The 15278-nt window shown below is 42.7% G+C and overlaps 1 protein-coding gene across 1 annotated transcript; it reads right to left on the bottom strand.

The window, feature by feature from the left end:
* Positions 1 to 7750: 7750 nt before the first annotated feature.
* Positions 7751 to 14747, bottom strand: UTS2R (urotensin 2 receptor). The gene is made up of 2 exons (XM_054978322.1): positions 14663 to 14747; positions 7751 to 9026 (listed from the first exon to the last, which is right to left on the bottom strand). Exon 2 carries the CDS (start codon positions 8958 to 8960, stop codon positions 7836 to 7838), a length of 1125 nt encoding a protein of 374 aa, XP_054834297.1. The 5' UTR covers positions 8961 to 9026; positions 14663 to 14747; the 3' UTR covers positions 7751 to 7835.
* Between the last annotated feature and the right edge of the window lie 531 nt (positions 14748 to 15278).

Here is a 15278-nt window from a genome sequence, read left to right as displayed (position 1 = left end):
TTCTCAGAAGAGACAGGGTAGCTGCATTGGCTGCTTTAATAAAATAAATTAATTTCCCCTGTCCTGTGATTGTTACTCGGCCTACATACATGTGTAGGATTTCCTTGCTTGCTGACAGTGGAATAAGTCAGGAATATCTTTTCTAAATCCTACAAAGTGAAATACCTAGCACACGTAGCTCTTGGCCTGTTTTATAACTGCCATATGATTTCCTATATGGTATCAGGGCATTTGCTTGTGATCTTTCGAGCACAAACATGTTATCTTAAACTAGCAATTGAACGAAGCAAATACCTTATTTTAAGGGCGTACCATAACACCAGTGAATCAAAGAAAACTTGGATACAGTTTCTGATTTATAGCAACGGTTCTTTAAAGCAGGAAACCACAAAATAAATAGACCAGTTGAAAGGCATAATCCTGTCTTCTGGGACAAATAAAGCCCAGAAATGGGTTCTAAAAGCAGCAGTGTGGAAACCATATGATGCAGTTAGACTGCCAGCCCACTTTTCTTTGGTCAACTTTTATGCATAGAATGAAATTGCTCTTGTGTAACAAAGTGCTTTGTTCAAGCTGATTGGATGTTTGTGTGATTTTCAAGACACCAAATCCACATAGAAAAAATAATAAAACCGCTTCCAGAATGTATTCATTGTGTCTGCTATTCTTCCTCTGAAGATGGTCAGTGGCAGATGCTTTAGCACAAGATGGATACATACAGTAGTCAATGAAGGCTGTTTTCAGTGTGTGGTTTTTTAGCTCACTTTTTATGGAGTCGAATAATTGTCCCTTCTTTGTACCGTGGTATCTTATTTATATTGTGAAACTGAATAGTAATTTCATTTGAGTAAGCTGGAATTGCATGTGTATGGACTATTAATACAGAAAATGTTTGGGAATCCATCTTATGCTGTAAAAAAGTAATCAATGGCAGCACAACTACCATGAAAATTCTTTTTTTTTTTTAGATTTTTTTAATTCTTTTTATTAACCAAGTTGACTAACAATACAAAGGAAAGGAAGGGAAACAAGGGAAGGAAAGAAAAAAACAACAACAACAACATATAACAACTACACTACACAGAATGCTTTCCCTTCATACTGCCATTATTAAAAAAACTAAAGCTTTGTATAATATTGATGGAGCGGTTGACCTTACAAAATGCAAATTACAATTCAAATTCAAATTAAGTTTTCCTCCCCCTCCTGGGTCCCGGACGCAATTCTCTCTGAGCAACTGCAGCCGCAGTGCTCGTTTCCCCCCCCCCCCCAGACTTCTCCTTTTCTTCTTGCTTGGTGTCTCGCTGAAATTCCGGATTTTTGTCCTCAAAATCCCTTAGTTGATCTTCTGATAATATCTTGTAAGCTTGATCTTTGTAACTGAACCAGATACCTTCCGGAAATAGCCATTTATACTTTATTCCACGTTCCCTCAGAAGAGCTGCGAGCTTTTTATACTTAAATCGTCTTTTCCGAACTAAAAATGGGACGTCTTTCAGTATCTTGACTTTGTTACCCAAAAAATCCAGATCCGCGTTGTATGAGTTGTATAGGATAGTGTCTCGGATCCTTTTAGATGAAAAATCGATGATGATCTCGCGAGGCAGCTGACGCTTCGTTGCATATTTTGAAGAAGCCCGGCGGACCTCCAAAATGGCGCTTTTAACCTCTTCTTTAGTTGCCTTCGCGGGTGTCGCCAATAGTTCCGAGACCAGACCCCATAAATCCTCATTTTCCTCCTCTTTCACGTTCTGGAGGCGCAAAATTGTCTGTGTTCGTTCCACTTGTAGCCCGATCAGCTGGTTCTCCACCAGCTTTAACTCTTTATTCGTAGCCTTCACGAGTGACGCACTTTCCCGAGCAGACTTCTCTGCCCCCCCGCTACTTCCTTAATGGTTTTCACTTCGCTCTCAATTAAGCCCACCCTTTGATCTGTTTCATTCAGCTTGTCAACAAAGGGTTTTATGGCTTCGATAACCGACCTCCGCACCAATTCTTCGAGCGACTCTCCTTTCCCCTGCAGGGCAGCTGAAATTGACTTGCCCAGAGTGGGACTCTGTTTTTTTGCTGCCATTTTAGGGGGGGGGGACCGCCAACCAGATTCTGAGACTCAGCGAGGGGGAAGAACTAGCCTTCTTAGCTTCAGATCCCACCACTCCTTCACGTGTGCTTGTAATAACAGAAGGGATTCGCTTACTTACAGGCTTCCACCTAGTTCTGCTCTTTGCCGTTTTCCATGGCCCGGCAGCACTCGAGGCGCCGCACACGTCTGCTGGCCTCCATAGGGACAAACGGGCAATTTACCCCCCGCACTGATTTTCGGGGGGCTCTTCCCGCAGCATCCCGGACCCTGCCTCCCTCACTGGGAGTCCTGGGGGCTAATCTTCGCAGATCAGCCGCTCGGCCAGGGTGCTCAGGCGCTTCCTCCCGGACCTGCGGAGAGGAGCGTCCGACATGGCCGAGAAAACGAAACCGAATCTACCTTGAAAATTCTTTTGATTCTCTTAATACTTTTGCAACCAAGCTATAAGAAGTATAGTTCTCTATTGATATCATTCTCGGCTTAACCTGCAATTCTCTTCAATGGAATTCCGTCACAGGGCATTTGAGAATCAGTATCTGATCTCATGAAAGAGCTCTTTGGTGTATATAAAACCCAGCATAATGAGATCACTGAAAAGGGAATATGTGACATTTTTCACATTGTGGCTATACGCAGGCCTTTTCTTGAGGACCTTGAATTGTGCTGTAAATTGACAATCATCAGTTGACAATTCATGGCCATAGTTTTTCAAGTTTTCTGTCCTTTACCATGTGTGCACATGGGGGGGGGGAGCTGGGGGACAATGAGAACACTCTTACTCCCTATTAAATTTTTTAAAATAATTAAAAATAATGATGGATTCCATAATGATGGGATCCTACTTTTTGGATCCCAGGACAATACATGAGAAAACAAAGCCCCTGTCTTACCTGAATAGAAATAGAGGATTCTGTTGGAAAGAACCAATATGGCACAGTAATTATTTCGCAGGTATCATTATCCAGGCTATTCATCTCTGCCTACAAGGAGGCTGCCAGCTTTTTGTTAGGCTTCAATAATTTTTTTCAACAGCTAGTATGCTTTGCTCACAGTTCCTTTTTCCAAAGCTTCAAAAGTGATTTATTATCGCGACAGAACTAAATGACCATATCTGTTCTTCTAGGCCCAGAAAGTTACCTTGAGTTGTTGGAAAGTGACAGAAGGTGCAGTCGACAGAGAAGCTGATGGAGAGTGCAATTGTATGCAGACTTACTCCAGTCCAATCTCACTGAAATCAAAAGCTTGGACTGGCATAGCTTTGCACAGGATTGCATTATCAGGCACACATTTCTAGATACGCATAATGACATTCTCGGTTTATGTTGCTGGATCTGTAGAGTTGATTGCTAACCAAGAACTGAAAAATATTAATTGCTAAAATAGTTCCTAAATGGAGTATAGAACTCTTGTTCACATGACGATGTTATGGAATATTGATCATTGAGACCAACCAGGATGTGAAAAATATATGACTATTCCTTAATTGTATACTATTTAAAAAACTAGCTAGTGTTGAACTTAGAATTTTCTAGATGCTGCTGCCCATTAGTTTTGCCCATTAGATTTGCCCGAGAAAGTAACTGTTTCCAGAGTCTCAGCTCTTTGCGACCTTGGAGATATCGTGTTCTGCTTGAGCCTCCATGGCACAGCTCTCCTCGAGCCAATTAACGTTCTTGGCTGCTTAAACTATTTGCATCTGGACTGGTGGGTGGTATCAGGTACTGCAGACTTGGTCTCACTCCTCCTCTCCTCACGTATGCACCTACCTTTGGTGACATCAGCATTTGGACATCTGATTGGCTAACAGCCTGGACCACTTAGGTTCCCAAATGACATAAAAGTAGCTAACCAACATGGAGCTTTAAGCTTTAGGTGGGTTTCAGCAAGCTTAGCTGTAACTCGCCCTTGGCTTTACTCTGGCTCGAATTCTGCGGATGGACGCTTATGCAAACATATTTCCATTTTGCTGTGATGCCTAGCTGCTCATGTGCCTCTTGAACAGCGACTTTTATTTCTGCACCTTTGACAAAATCTTGTTTTGCCTTTTGGAATACTGTTGTATGTATCAGCAAGAAGCTAATATGCTTTAGGATTTATTTATTTTAGGCCCCCACAGTCTGTCTTGTGTATTTAGAATAACTTTGCACCTTGAATAAATAATTATAATTTTCCTTCTGTTGTGGTTTTTGACTTAGAAGCCTCAAAGCAATAATCATTCTGTTGAACCCACCTTGTGAACCCCTTGGACCACCTACTGCATTAAGATTCTCTTTTGTGAACTCTTCTTGAAACCCACCCTTGCAAGATAAACTTCTGTTTAGTTGGTCGCTGTGGATTTTCCGGGCCATATAGCCATGGTCTTGGCATTGTAGTTCCTGACGTTTTGCCAGCAGCTGTGGCTGGCATCTTCAGAGGTGTAGCACCAAAAGACAGAGATCTCTCAGTGTCACAGTGTGGAGAAGATGTTGGCAGGTAATTTATATCTACTCAGGAAAGTGGGTTTGGGCTGAGTCATCCTGTAGGAGTTTCCCAGGGTGTGGAATGTTAATGGAGGGAGGCGTCACTGTATCTCAAGGAGGTTCTTTTGCATATGGATTGGTACATATGGATTGGGGAACTTGTAAGGGGCACCTCATTTTCTCCTATGTTATCTTTTCCTCCTCCTGGAAACCCTTTCCCTGCTTTCTTCTTGCCTTCCCACCCACACACCTGCCTACCTACCTACTAGGGATCCTATTCCCCCAGGGATCTCCTGCCCCCACCTTTCACCTCCCCCTACCACTTACCTTGCTGGTGGGGGAGGGAGGGCAGGGAACAGGCCTCCTGGGCACTCCCAGGGGTGAAGTGCCAACATCATGGCCTGGTACGAAGTATGTGCACACTCTCCTGCCTTGTGAGATGATGTGGGGCCACATGCATGCGAAGTGCAAGAGCAAGGAGCATGCCAGGTCCAACAGGAAGGTAAGCACCAGGTCCCCGCTCCTGCTGGGAGGGTAAGGGGACCTGGCAACCATAATACCTACCTATCTTTTATCTGTCTCCCTCTCTTCAGCTATATATATTATTTATTTACTTCATTTATAACCCACCATCCCCTGCAATGGAGATCAAAAGTAGCTTACTCCATTATCCTCCATTTTATTCTCAGAACAATCCTGTGAGCAAAGGTTGACTGGGAATGTGAAAACCTAGGAAATGGCCCCTCTTCCAGCCTGCCATGGCCCCTCCCCTTAAAAGAAAGCAGGACAGAGGAAGAGGCACTTTGCCTGACCCTGCCTTGCCTTGCCTTTGCAAAGGGGGGGGGAGGAAGAGGCAGCATGTCTAGTTGGTTTGCTGGGTGCCACCCACTTTGTTTTGTGTGTGTCTCACTTGGCTGAGCCAGGTGCCACCTCCCTTGCCCCAGGCAGGCCTGCTTGAAGGGGTTGGGGTAGCCAGGCACTACCTCTTATGGGGCTCAGCAAGAACAGGCCAGGTACTGCTTCCCTCACCTTGCACAGGAATTGGGTGGCCTGAGCCAGCTACCACCTCCTTTGATTTTCCGGGGCTTCTGTAGGCTAAACTAGGCTGCCCTGTGCTCTACAGTCAGGATCAGTCAGATTTCCTTGAAATGGTACTAGATTCTTGGACAATGGGCGGGACACTGGTAACACAAGGCTTGCACCTGGTAGACTGGTTGATCCAGCTAGGCTGACTTGCTAGAGCTCAGCTTAAGTAGGCTGGGAGGTAATTGGCCCCAGCTGCTCTGCTGGCAGGTGCTGGAGTTCTTAAGGCTGCGCTGTGCAATGGCCAGAATCCTGCAAAGAAGTACTCCCTCAGTATCCTGCTCTCATTCTACAGGGGCAGCCAGCCTGGCACATCACATCCTCTGTGCTAGCTCAGCCTGAGCCTTCTGCCACTGCTGTTCCTGCAGAGTGGGAAAGGGACCTATACCTCCCTCGCATTACCTGCTTTGCCTTGTGTGGGCCTTGTATGGGCTAAGCCAGTCACTGCCTCTCTTGCCTTGTCTGTTGCAGGGATTGTGTAGGCTAAGCCAGGTGCATCAGTCACACAGCAAAGATCCTTGTGCTGCGGAAGCAGCTTCTGCCAAAGCAGTGTTTTAAAAAATCTACACAGCCCATCAAATCTCCAATAGTCAATCAGAACCCAATTCTTGACAAAAGCCCCACCTGGCCACACTCACTTTCTAAAAATACTTGACGGGCACTAGGAAAATTGTCAGTGGGTACAAAGGTGCCCAAGGGCACCACTTTGGGGACCCCTGATCTAAAACATCAGCTTTAAGCTGTGTCATGTCCATCAAAACCATGCCAGTAGAACTCTGGGCTAGTTGCCATTCCCAAAGAACTTTTACCAACCTGAATGTCAGCATATGGGAAAGAGAATAGTGGTAGATACCCAAAGTTAGAGCACTGTCCTGTACAAAATCTTGAAACTAGTCAGAAACAAGCATACCATTTCCAACTCAGTTTTCTCCATTATTCCATCTGTTCCCCAACCTAGCAATGCACAAATTATCACAAACAGAACTGTTAGATATTTATTAACTTAGATTGTTCTTCTGAACAACTCTGACTTGGTAAAACAATAACTTAAGACATTTGGCAAACATTGGTTCAATATCTGAAGATGGCATGTCATAGAATATCTGGGGAAATATATATTACATGGTGTTTACGATTTACTCTAATTGAAAGAAACACATCAAAAAGTTATCAAAGGCAGAAAGCAATGGAAATGTGCCTTTAGGAGATGGCCATCCAACGCTGCATCCATTTTTGATGCCTCCATTATACGTTGGCCGATTCCACACTACCTTAGCTCCCGCTTTTCTTGTGCAATGATTGCTCCATCTGTTATTGTGCATTCTTCGCTTGTTTGTCCACATCACCCTTTGAATAGCGCTTCTCCTGCGCAATCCGTTGATCACATCCCCTTTCAAAAAGACGGGTAAAGGGGCGGGAAAAACCCGAACAGCTCCGCGGTTTTTTTTTTTTTAAAAAAAAGGACAAATTGACGCTATATCGACGAGTAAGCATCCTGGTTCAATGGTACAACGACACCATTAAGATAATATATTTTAAAAAATCACCCGAGACACTTACGATGAGCGCTCGGAACATCACAGCCTGCATGCTGGTTGAAATCATCCGGGAATGGGTGAGCAGTCACGATCACCTACAGCAGCATCTCATAGCAGAGCTTCATTTTGTCTTTGGAAAATTGAAATCTGTGCCTAACTTGTCGGCACAGTCCGTGTCGGGGCATAACATGAGCCATGATTTCAGTATCATGTGGATGCCCCCCCCCCCCAATATATAAATTGAATTAACATATGAAATTGTTCCTCTGATATTTGAGGTCTGCCCGCTTTTTTAAAATGAGATTAATATGATGAGATGTCGCCATATCGACACAGTACTCTTATTTTTTAAAAAAAGGGGTGGGGACAATTGGGAGGCGGGTCAAGAGAGGCTTGGAATTCAACGGAGGGCAGTTATTCATCAAAAGATAACCCGCGGCGAAAGTGCAATGGGCTGTGGCGACGCCATGGCGAATTAATGACGGCTTTGGAGACGAGGCATGTGAACAGATGAAGGAATGGCGCTGCAGAAGTGAAAAACTGCTGCAAGAACAACGGTAGTGTGGATTCGGCCGTTGTCTCTGAAATGCTGAGATTTGGCCAGCTTCAGAGTACATTCTCTGTCTACGGCTATACTGATGCTGGGTAACAGTTGGAAGAATCCTTTTTTCTTCAGACGCTACTGTTTCCAGCAGGGATAGGAGAAAGCACAACTGTCTCAGTGTAGTGCTGGCTGCATGAAGACAAGGATCTCCCAGAAATTCTCTGAAACCTGTTCCTCCTCTGAAAGTACCCGTTGCTGCTATTAAATGAGCGCTGCCTGTTCCTCAAATACTCTTTATAGTTTTTGGTCAGCAAGGTATAGAGGAAAGGATTGATGCAACTGTTGCTGTAAGTCAGGCATGTGGTTAAATAGTTGATGTTCCTCAAGGCCTCCTGAGAAACTGGGAAATGTTCACAGTATTGAGAAATGAGTTGCCATATCCAGAAAGGCAAAAAACAAGCCCAGAAGACCAGCACTATAGTGAAAATTAAATATAATACTTTTTGATTGGGAAGTCGCTTCGTTTGTTTTAAAGAAGTGGTTTGGGACACCCAGTAAGTTCTTGCCAGTTTAATATAAAGATACCCGATTATTACCCCTGGACCCACAATGCTGGTACAGAAGAGGATGGTGATATAGATCTTGGAGGACAGTTTGCTCCAGGTAGGAAGGCAGATTTTCTTGTTCCCTTGTACGAGCTGGATCATGATAAGCATAGGAAGGGTGAGGAGCAGAGACACTATCCAGATTACAACGGCAATGGCTTTCCGATAGCTCTTAGATCTTTTCACAGTATCCAGAGGCTTCAGCACTGCAAAGTACCTCTCTGTGCTCATCACCATCAAGGTGAAGATGCTTGCATGCATTGTCAGGAAATCTAAACTGAAAAGGATCCGGCATCCAATATCCCCAAAGTACCATTCCTGAACGAAATATGTCCCAACAACAAAAGGGATGGTGAGAAGGTACAGGAGGTCTGCTAGGGCGAGATTGATGATGTAGATGTACATAGAGGCTGAGTATCTCAGATAGTGGCACATCACTACCAAAGTATATACATTGCCTGTCACCCCAATAATGCACATAAGAGAGAGGATAGACCCAATGGTGCATGTGGCTATGATGTCTTCCATGGAGTTGGAGTTGACTGTTGAGGCATCATCCCAGGAAGCATTGTAGGAAAAGTTGGGGCTGATTCTCAGTGAGTCTGTGACCGTGGCCAGCCTCATGGTTGAGGAGAATGTGCCTTCCATCCTCTTGAGTGATCTAACTCAGCATACCTTAAGCAGTCCAAAGCGAGTTTGTTCCATCTGGGTATTCTAGACAATATGTAAAAGGGGAGAAAAGGAGACAGTTTATTTCCCAGCAATTAATATTCATTTTGAAACAGAAGCAAATGCCTGATTATCTTTCCCACTGTTTATTTTTTTTTTTTAAAAATGACAGAAATACAGTGTTAGACAGAATCTTTGAATGGTAACGCTGCAAAGTTTTAAGGCTCACAGATTAAATTTTGTTTGCATCTAAATTGTGTGCAGATCAGTGATGAAAGGACAACTAGTCTGTCTTTTTGAAAGAAGGCTAAGCTATGAACTGTTGTTCCTTTTGTCTTTCTGATCGGCTAATCTAGCTTTAATAAAGGCAATTTGCTGGAGGCTGCTCCATCCATTTTGTTCATTAGAGATCATTACATTGTGCCAAATGAGAAAGGATCAATGAATGTGGTTCAGTGTCAGAAATATATTTAAGGAATACAGTCTACTAACCTGGCTCACGGCTTTCTCTAAACAATTAACTTGATTCAGTATTGTGCTAATGTGGAATACCAGTTCCATGAGGTTTAAAGAATACCCGTATCTATGTGAGCCTATTGGAGACTAATTTTTCAGTTGCCTCATGCTGTTTGCAGCCACTTCAGTATGGAATGAGGTAGCTGTATGCCTCTTCAGTTAGTACTAGAGATGGGCACGAACCAAAATACAAACCAAAGTTCATCATAAACCGAGCCAGTTTGTGGTTAGAGCCCATTTCTGACGAAGAGCAACAGACTTTAGGCCAGTTAGTTTGATTTGTTTTTCGGTTTGTTACTAGAGGTGTTCATCCCCTGGGTTCCAAATGGTTTGCAAACAGCAAGAAAAGTGTTGCTTTCAAACGCCTGCTGCTTTTCAGCTGATGAGAAGAGGGATCCCCCATCAGCTGAAAAAAGCTGCTGGCATTTGAAAGCAGCAACATTTTTCTTGCACGGCAAGAAAAGTGTTGCTGCTTTCAAATGCCCATCACCTTTTTTAACTGAGGGGAGGAGGAAGGGGGGTTCCATCTTCCCCTCCTGTCAGCTGAAAAAAGTTGCTGGCATTTGAAAATAGCTTTTTTTAGCTGGTGGAAGGGGAATCCTCCTTCTGTCAGCTGAAAAAGGCAGCCAGGGTTTGAACGCAGCAACACTTTTCTTACATGGCAAGAAAAATGTTGCTGCTTTCAAACACCGGCCGCTTTTTCAGCTGAGGGGAGGGGGAGGAGGGACAGCTGGTGTTCGAAAGCAGCTTTTTTCTGCTGATGGGAGCTGCTTCCAAAGGCCAGCAGCTTTTTTCAGCTAATGGAGGATCTCCTCTCCCATCAGCTGAAAAGCAGCCGGCATTTCAAAGCAACACTTTTCTTGCTGCTTGCAAGCAGCAATAAAATTGTTGCTTTCAAACTTCCCGCCTGCTTTTTTCACCTGATGGGAGGGGGAGGAGGGAACCAATGAGTGAAAAAAGCTGTGGGGTGGGAAGTTTGAAACTTTTCTTTCTGCTTGCAAATTATTAAAATTTATTATTAAAGTTTGTAAATTTCTGTGTAATTTTGTTCTTGGTCTAACTCAGGAGTAAGCTACTCTACTGACATGCTCCCACTACACCCAATGAAAACCCTCTTATCTGCTTCACTCAAGGAAACGCTTCATCTCACTTCCGGCCCTGGAAATGATGAACCACGAACTGAATGAACCCATTCACAAACTGGGCAAATTTATGGTGGTTCGTGGTTTGTGGTTCGTTGCTTTTCATGAACCATGAACTACCATGAACCACTTTCCCAGTTTGTGCCCATCTCTAGTCAATACACATAATGCTCCAAAACTTTTGTAAAGGCAAAGTCAGTGGTAAAAAATGCACTCATTATTTTTATTTTTGCCCTTAAGATGGTGACTGGAACTTAATCGAAGGGATCAGAGAGCTGGTACAAATGGAGTTCAAATAGCTTGCTCTCTGCCAACCTGGATATATTATGCTGGAGTACCAAATGCCTGCCTGCCTGGAGGAAGAGTAGGGATGAACAGGGTGGCTATCACTTGGTTACCAGCTGCCTGTTAGTGTCTTTACATGGAGTATTTTGCTTCTTCCAAGTCATACTTCTTAGGTGAAGAGGAAGGATAGTTCTAATAGGAAAGTAGATTGTGTCTGCATTTTGCTCATCATCATCATCATCATCCCCACAAGAAAACACCCTGTGAGGTGGGTGGGGCTGTGAAAGCTCTGGAAGAGCTGTGGCTGATCCAAGGTCACCTCAAGTAGAGGAGTGGGGAATCAAACCTGGTTCTCCAGATTAGAGTCCTGCGCTACACCAAACTGGCTCTCATCTTATGAGAGTACCTAGGGCTGAGGATGGGAGTGGATCTCATGAGTGTTTGGGGAGAAAATTAAGATGAGGATGTGCGTGGGAAATGAATAAGTTGATTGAACCTGTTAAAGACAAATAATATTCTTAATACAAATGGAACATGGGTATGGTAAGTTATGTTTTCTTTGGCACATTTGAACATGCTTGGTCAAAGATTCATCTAGTTCATCCTTCTTTACCCCAAAGTAGCTAATCAAATGCCCCTAAGAAGCTCCAAAAAAGGGCATGAAGGCAGCTGTGTTTCCTCTGAGATGAAGTGTTTCCCTGGGTGAAGCAGATGAAAGGGTTTTCATTGGGTGGAAGTAATCGAAGATGTAGTTGGGAGCATGTCAGTAGAGTAGCTTACCCCTGAGTGAGACCAAGAACAAAGTTACACAGAAATTTACAAATTTTAATTTTAAATATTGACTTTCAATTTTTTTTATTTTTTTTTAAAAATTGAATGTAATGGATGCTTTTATAAAACTAAATATTAAGTCCACCTGATGAATTTAAGTAGTTCTGTGTTGTCTAATGTCAGTTCTATAATTGCTTATGCTCTGTTTCGTCATTTCTTCACCTTTGTATAGGATTTTTGCTAATGTTATGTCTTTGTAAACTTGCATTTATTTACCCTATAGCATTGTTTATTGAAATGTCCTTGATATTGACTGTACTAATCTCACTCTATGTAATCCGTCTTGAGTTTCAGTGAGAAAGGCGGACTAGTAACAGTAACAGTAACAGTAACAGTAACAGTAACAGTAACATTAACAGTAACAGTAACAGTAAAAAGACGGCGCTACTTGGAACAGCATACGCCGATATCTGGTTGATACTTACGTCTCCGGTGGAAACTTGTATCAGCTTAGCAAAGCCAATCAATAATAACAGGTGACCTCTGCTTATTGTTGATTGTGTTTTGGATAATTTGAATAATAATAATAATAATAATAATAAATACATTTTAAAAAATCAGTGTAATGGGGCCAGCCGTGCTATAATCAAAATTATGTAAGGTGAGGGGGGAACAAAGTGAAGCTGGAAGCAGGGGAAAGCAGGATTGGGAATGGAGAGACCTGATTTTTCCTCTCCTTCAATTCATTCTGAAAAATCCTCCTTTTGTTATCCCATATTACAGATGGAGGAGTGAGGTGAAAAGAGAGAGAGAGAGGCCATGCAGTGAGTTTGTGGAAGAGATGGGAACTGATTTAAATCACAACTCATCGTCTTAACTACTGTGCTATACATGCTTTTATACAGTGGCATTTATGGTAGACTCATCCAATCAAAGGCCATGTGGTAGTAAGGCTGATTTTTACCATGTAGATGGCAGTAACAGGCTCCCTTCTCCCCAAGCAGTAGTATTAGGCACAATACAGTAAAAGCACCTGATCCTCTGATGCCATCTTCACTATATCTGCCTACTTTCTCCTGCTTCCAGTGTGGAATTGGAGTTAAACTGAAGGCAAGACGTTGCTTTAAGTGTGGAGATGGAAAGGAATAAGTTTTACTACTTAGAGCAAACCATGTTCAAGTGGTTGCTTATGGAATGGGTGACCTGAAATATGACCCATGTGTGCCCTACAAAAATCTGATAAACCAATTCAACTGGAATTATCACAGGAAACATACAATGGATGTGCACAATATCAACAATAACAGGTAAACAGTACAACCTTCAAGTCACTGAAAAGTCTCAGGTCATCATAGTACAATATAATTCACTGTATTCCCTGATGACCCAGTGATGGAAGTGGATTGTGTGTTTTCTTAGAACTCTTAAGTGGGTATCTTTAAAGGCCGGTTCATGCAACCCAAAGTGCTATGACACGGTTGACACCAGTGCTATCTCCACGCCGAGGAAGCCCTTTTTAAATCCGCTATGATGACCAGAGCAATTGCAGTGGAGTGCAGGTGTGCCATCTGTGAAAGATTTTTCACACATCACCCTCTCCTTTAAGGCAGAATTGCAGCTTCTTTTCTGATTGTGAGTGGCAACTTTTGGTTTAACATTTTGCTTAGATTCCCAAATGTCATTTATGCTATTTGTGAAGCTTACTACCAGCATTTTCTTAAAGAAGATAGAAACAGTTTACAAAACATAAAAACAGACATCAAAGTTTTGATAGCACCATTTATTGGTCTGCTTTCTCCCATACTTGGATATCAGTTTATTAGATTTTTTTGTCTGCCCTTCATCTAGGATACTTACAGTACCCTCCTAAGCAAAATTACACCCAAATTCACTGAAGTTGACGAGTTTAGAAAGGTGTAACTCTGCTTAGGACTGCATTGTTGGTCCATGTCCCTACCTAGGCTAGGATGAGAAACTGGCCCAAGAAGATCACCTATTGAGTTTTATGTTGGAGTAGGGATTTGAAACTCAGTCCTAATTCAACACGAACCACTAAACCACATCTTTGAAATTTCCCAGGCTTAACGTAATGCTCCTGTGGAACCTATTATAACAGGTTCCTTTCAGACTTTTTGCTGTGAGAGGAAATGCCTATTCTCGAAAGAGCAGGCATTGTTTTACTAGTACAAAACTGTTATCCAGCACCTAGCACAATTCTTTACAACACAAAATAATGCAATACAGTAGAGGCATTTCTTCTAGAATCATTTCTTCCTTTCATGTTGATAGTTGCTTCAGTGGGGAGACAGGGGAGATCGGTTTTGTTTTTATATTAAATCTGTTTATCACTATCAGTTGCGGCAGACATTTCTAAAGTCCCCAAAAGGCTAAACCAATGTTCGCAGTTTTCATCAAAGAGCAGATTTGTGATGCCCTTCAAGGCAATTTGATTGATAGATTAAATATGGCCCAGAGGTTCATCTACCTGTGTAATCTCTTGAGTAGTATTCCACGAATCCGTTGCATGTGTTTGGAGATTCAATTCTCATTGAGTTAAAAGGTAGTTTTTCCCAGGTACGTATGCGTAGGATTGTAGCCTGAGTCTAATGACAGACCTACTCATATATCTACTCTGATTATTTCAGCATGATATTGGCTCGGTTTGGGAAAATGCTTAAGATCCCATTAATAACTTACTTTGCTACAATATCTTCCTGAGCTGCTAACAGAACAAAGTGCAAGAGAAATTGTTGATATAGAAGGACTGCCTAAAACTAGGCATATATACATGCACACACACAAGCACATTGATATCATTTGCCTTTACATTTTATATCAACTGAAAACAACCCATAAAGGAAACAATCCCTCCAAGACTTAAGCTATGCCTTTACCCTCAGGTGATCACCCAGATACACTATATACATTTCGAAGAGTTACAAGAAAACTGAAATTCCAGATCCAAACCTGACTTCAGTGAAATCCCGTTGATGAAGTTTCTTCCTGCGGAGAAACTGTGTTTTTTAAAGGAAAAAAAATAACAGAAGTCTTGGCTGGAATGTGTCTGAAGGATCTTCATAGACACAAAGAAGCAGAGTATGATCCAATGTGTTGAGCATCTGGAATGATTGTGTGAAAGGAGGGAGAGAGAGAGAGAGAGAGATTGCTACCTAGCCAAGTATGTTTGAAATCTGTGTCCTCCCAATACTTGCATTCACTCATGCCTGCTATTTATGCTGCTCAGTGACGTTCGACATAGTGCAACTGCAACTGCAGAGAGCAAGCTAGGAGCCTTTTTAAAGCAGCAGCTTTCTGAAACCCCAGGCTGGTTATGCTACCTGCTAGCATAACCAGCAATCCAAGCAACAACCTCTTCCTCCTAGGACAAGTCTCTGTTTAAATTGCAGGGGAGGGCGAAGTCCCACGTGCATGTCAAAAACTTTGGAATCAGTCCAGATCATCAAGGAATAGGCTTCAGTATAAGACAGCATTAATTCTTTTGACAAAGCTGTCCACAAGCTTGACAGTGTTGGAGATGAATCCAGAATAGTGCTGAGTTGGAGAATTGATTGACAGGTGATCC

Source organism: Eublepharis macularius, chromosome 4 (genome assembly GCF_028583425.1).
Source record: "Eublepharis macularius isolate TG4126 chromosome 4, MPM_Emac_v1.0, whole genome shotgun sequence".
Taxonomy (NCBI): Eukaryota; Metazoa; Chordata; class Lepidosauria; order Squamata; family Eublepharidae; genus Eublepharis; species Eublepharis macularius.
Note: the sequence above shows the minus strand (reverse complement) of the source record. Positions and strands in the feature narration are given on the sequence as shown.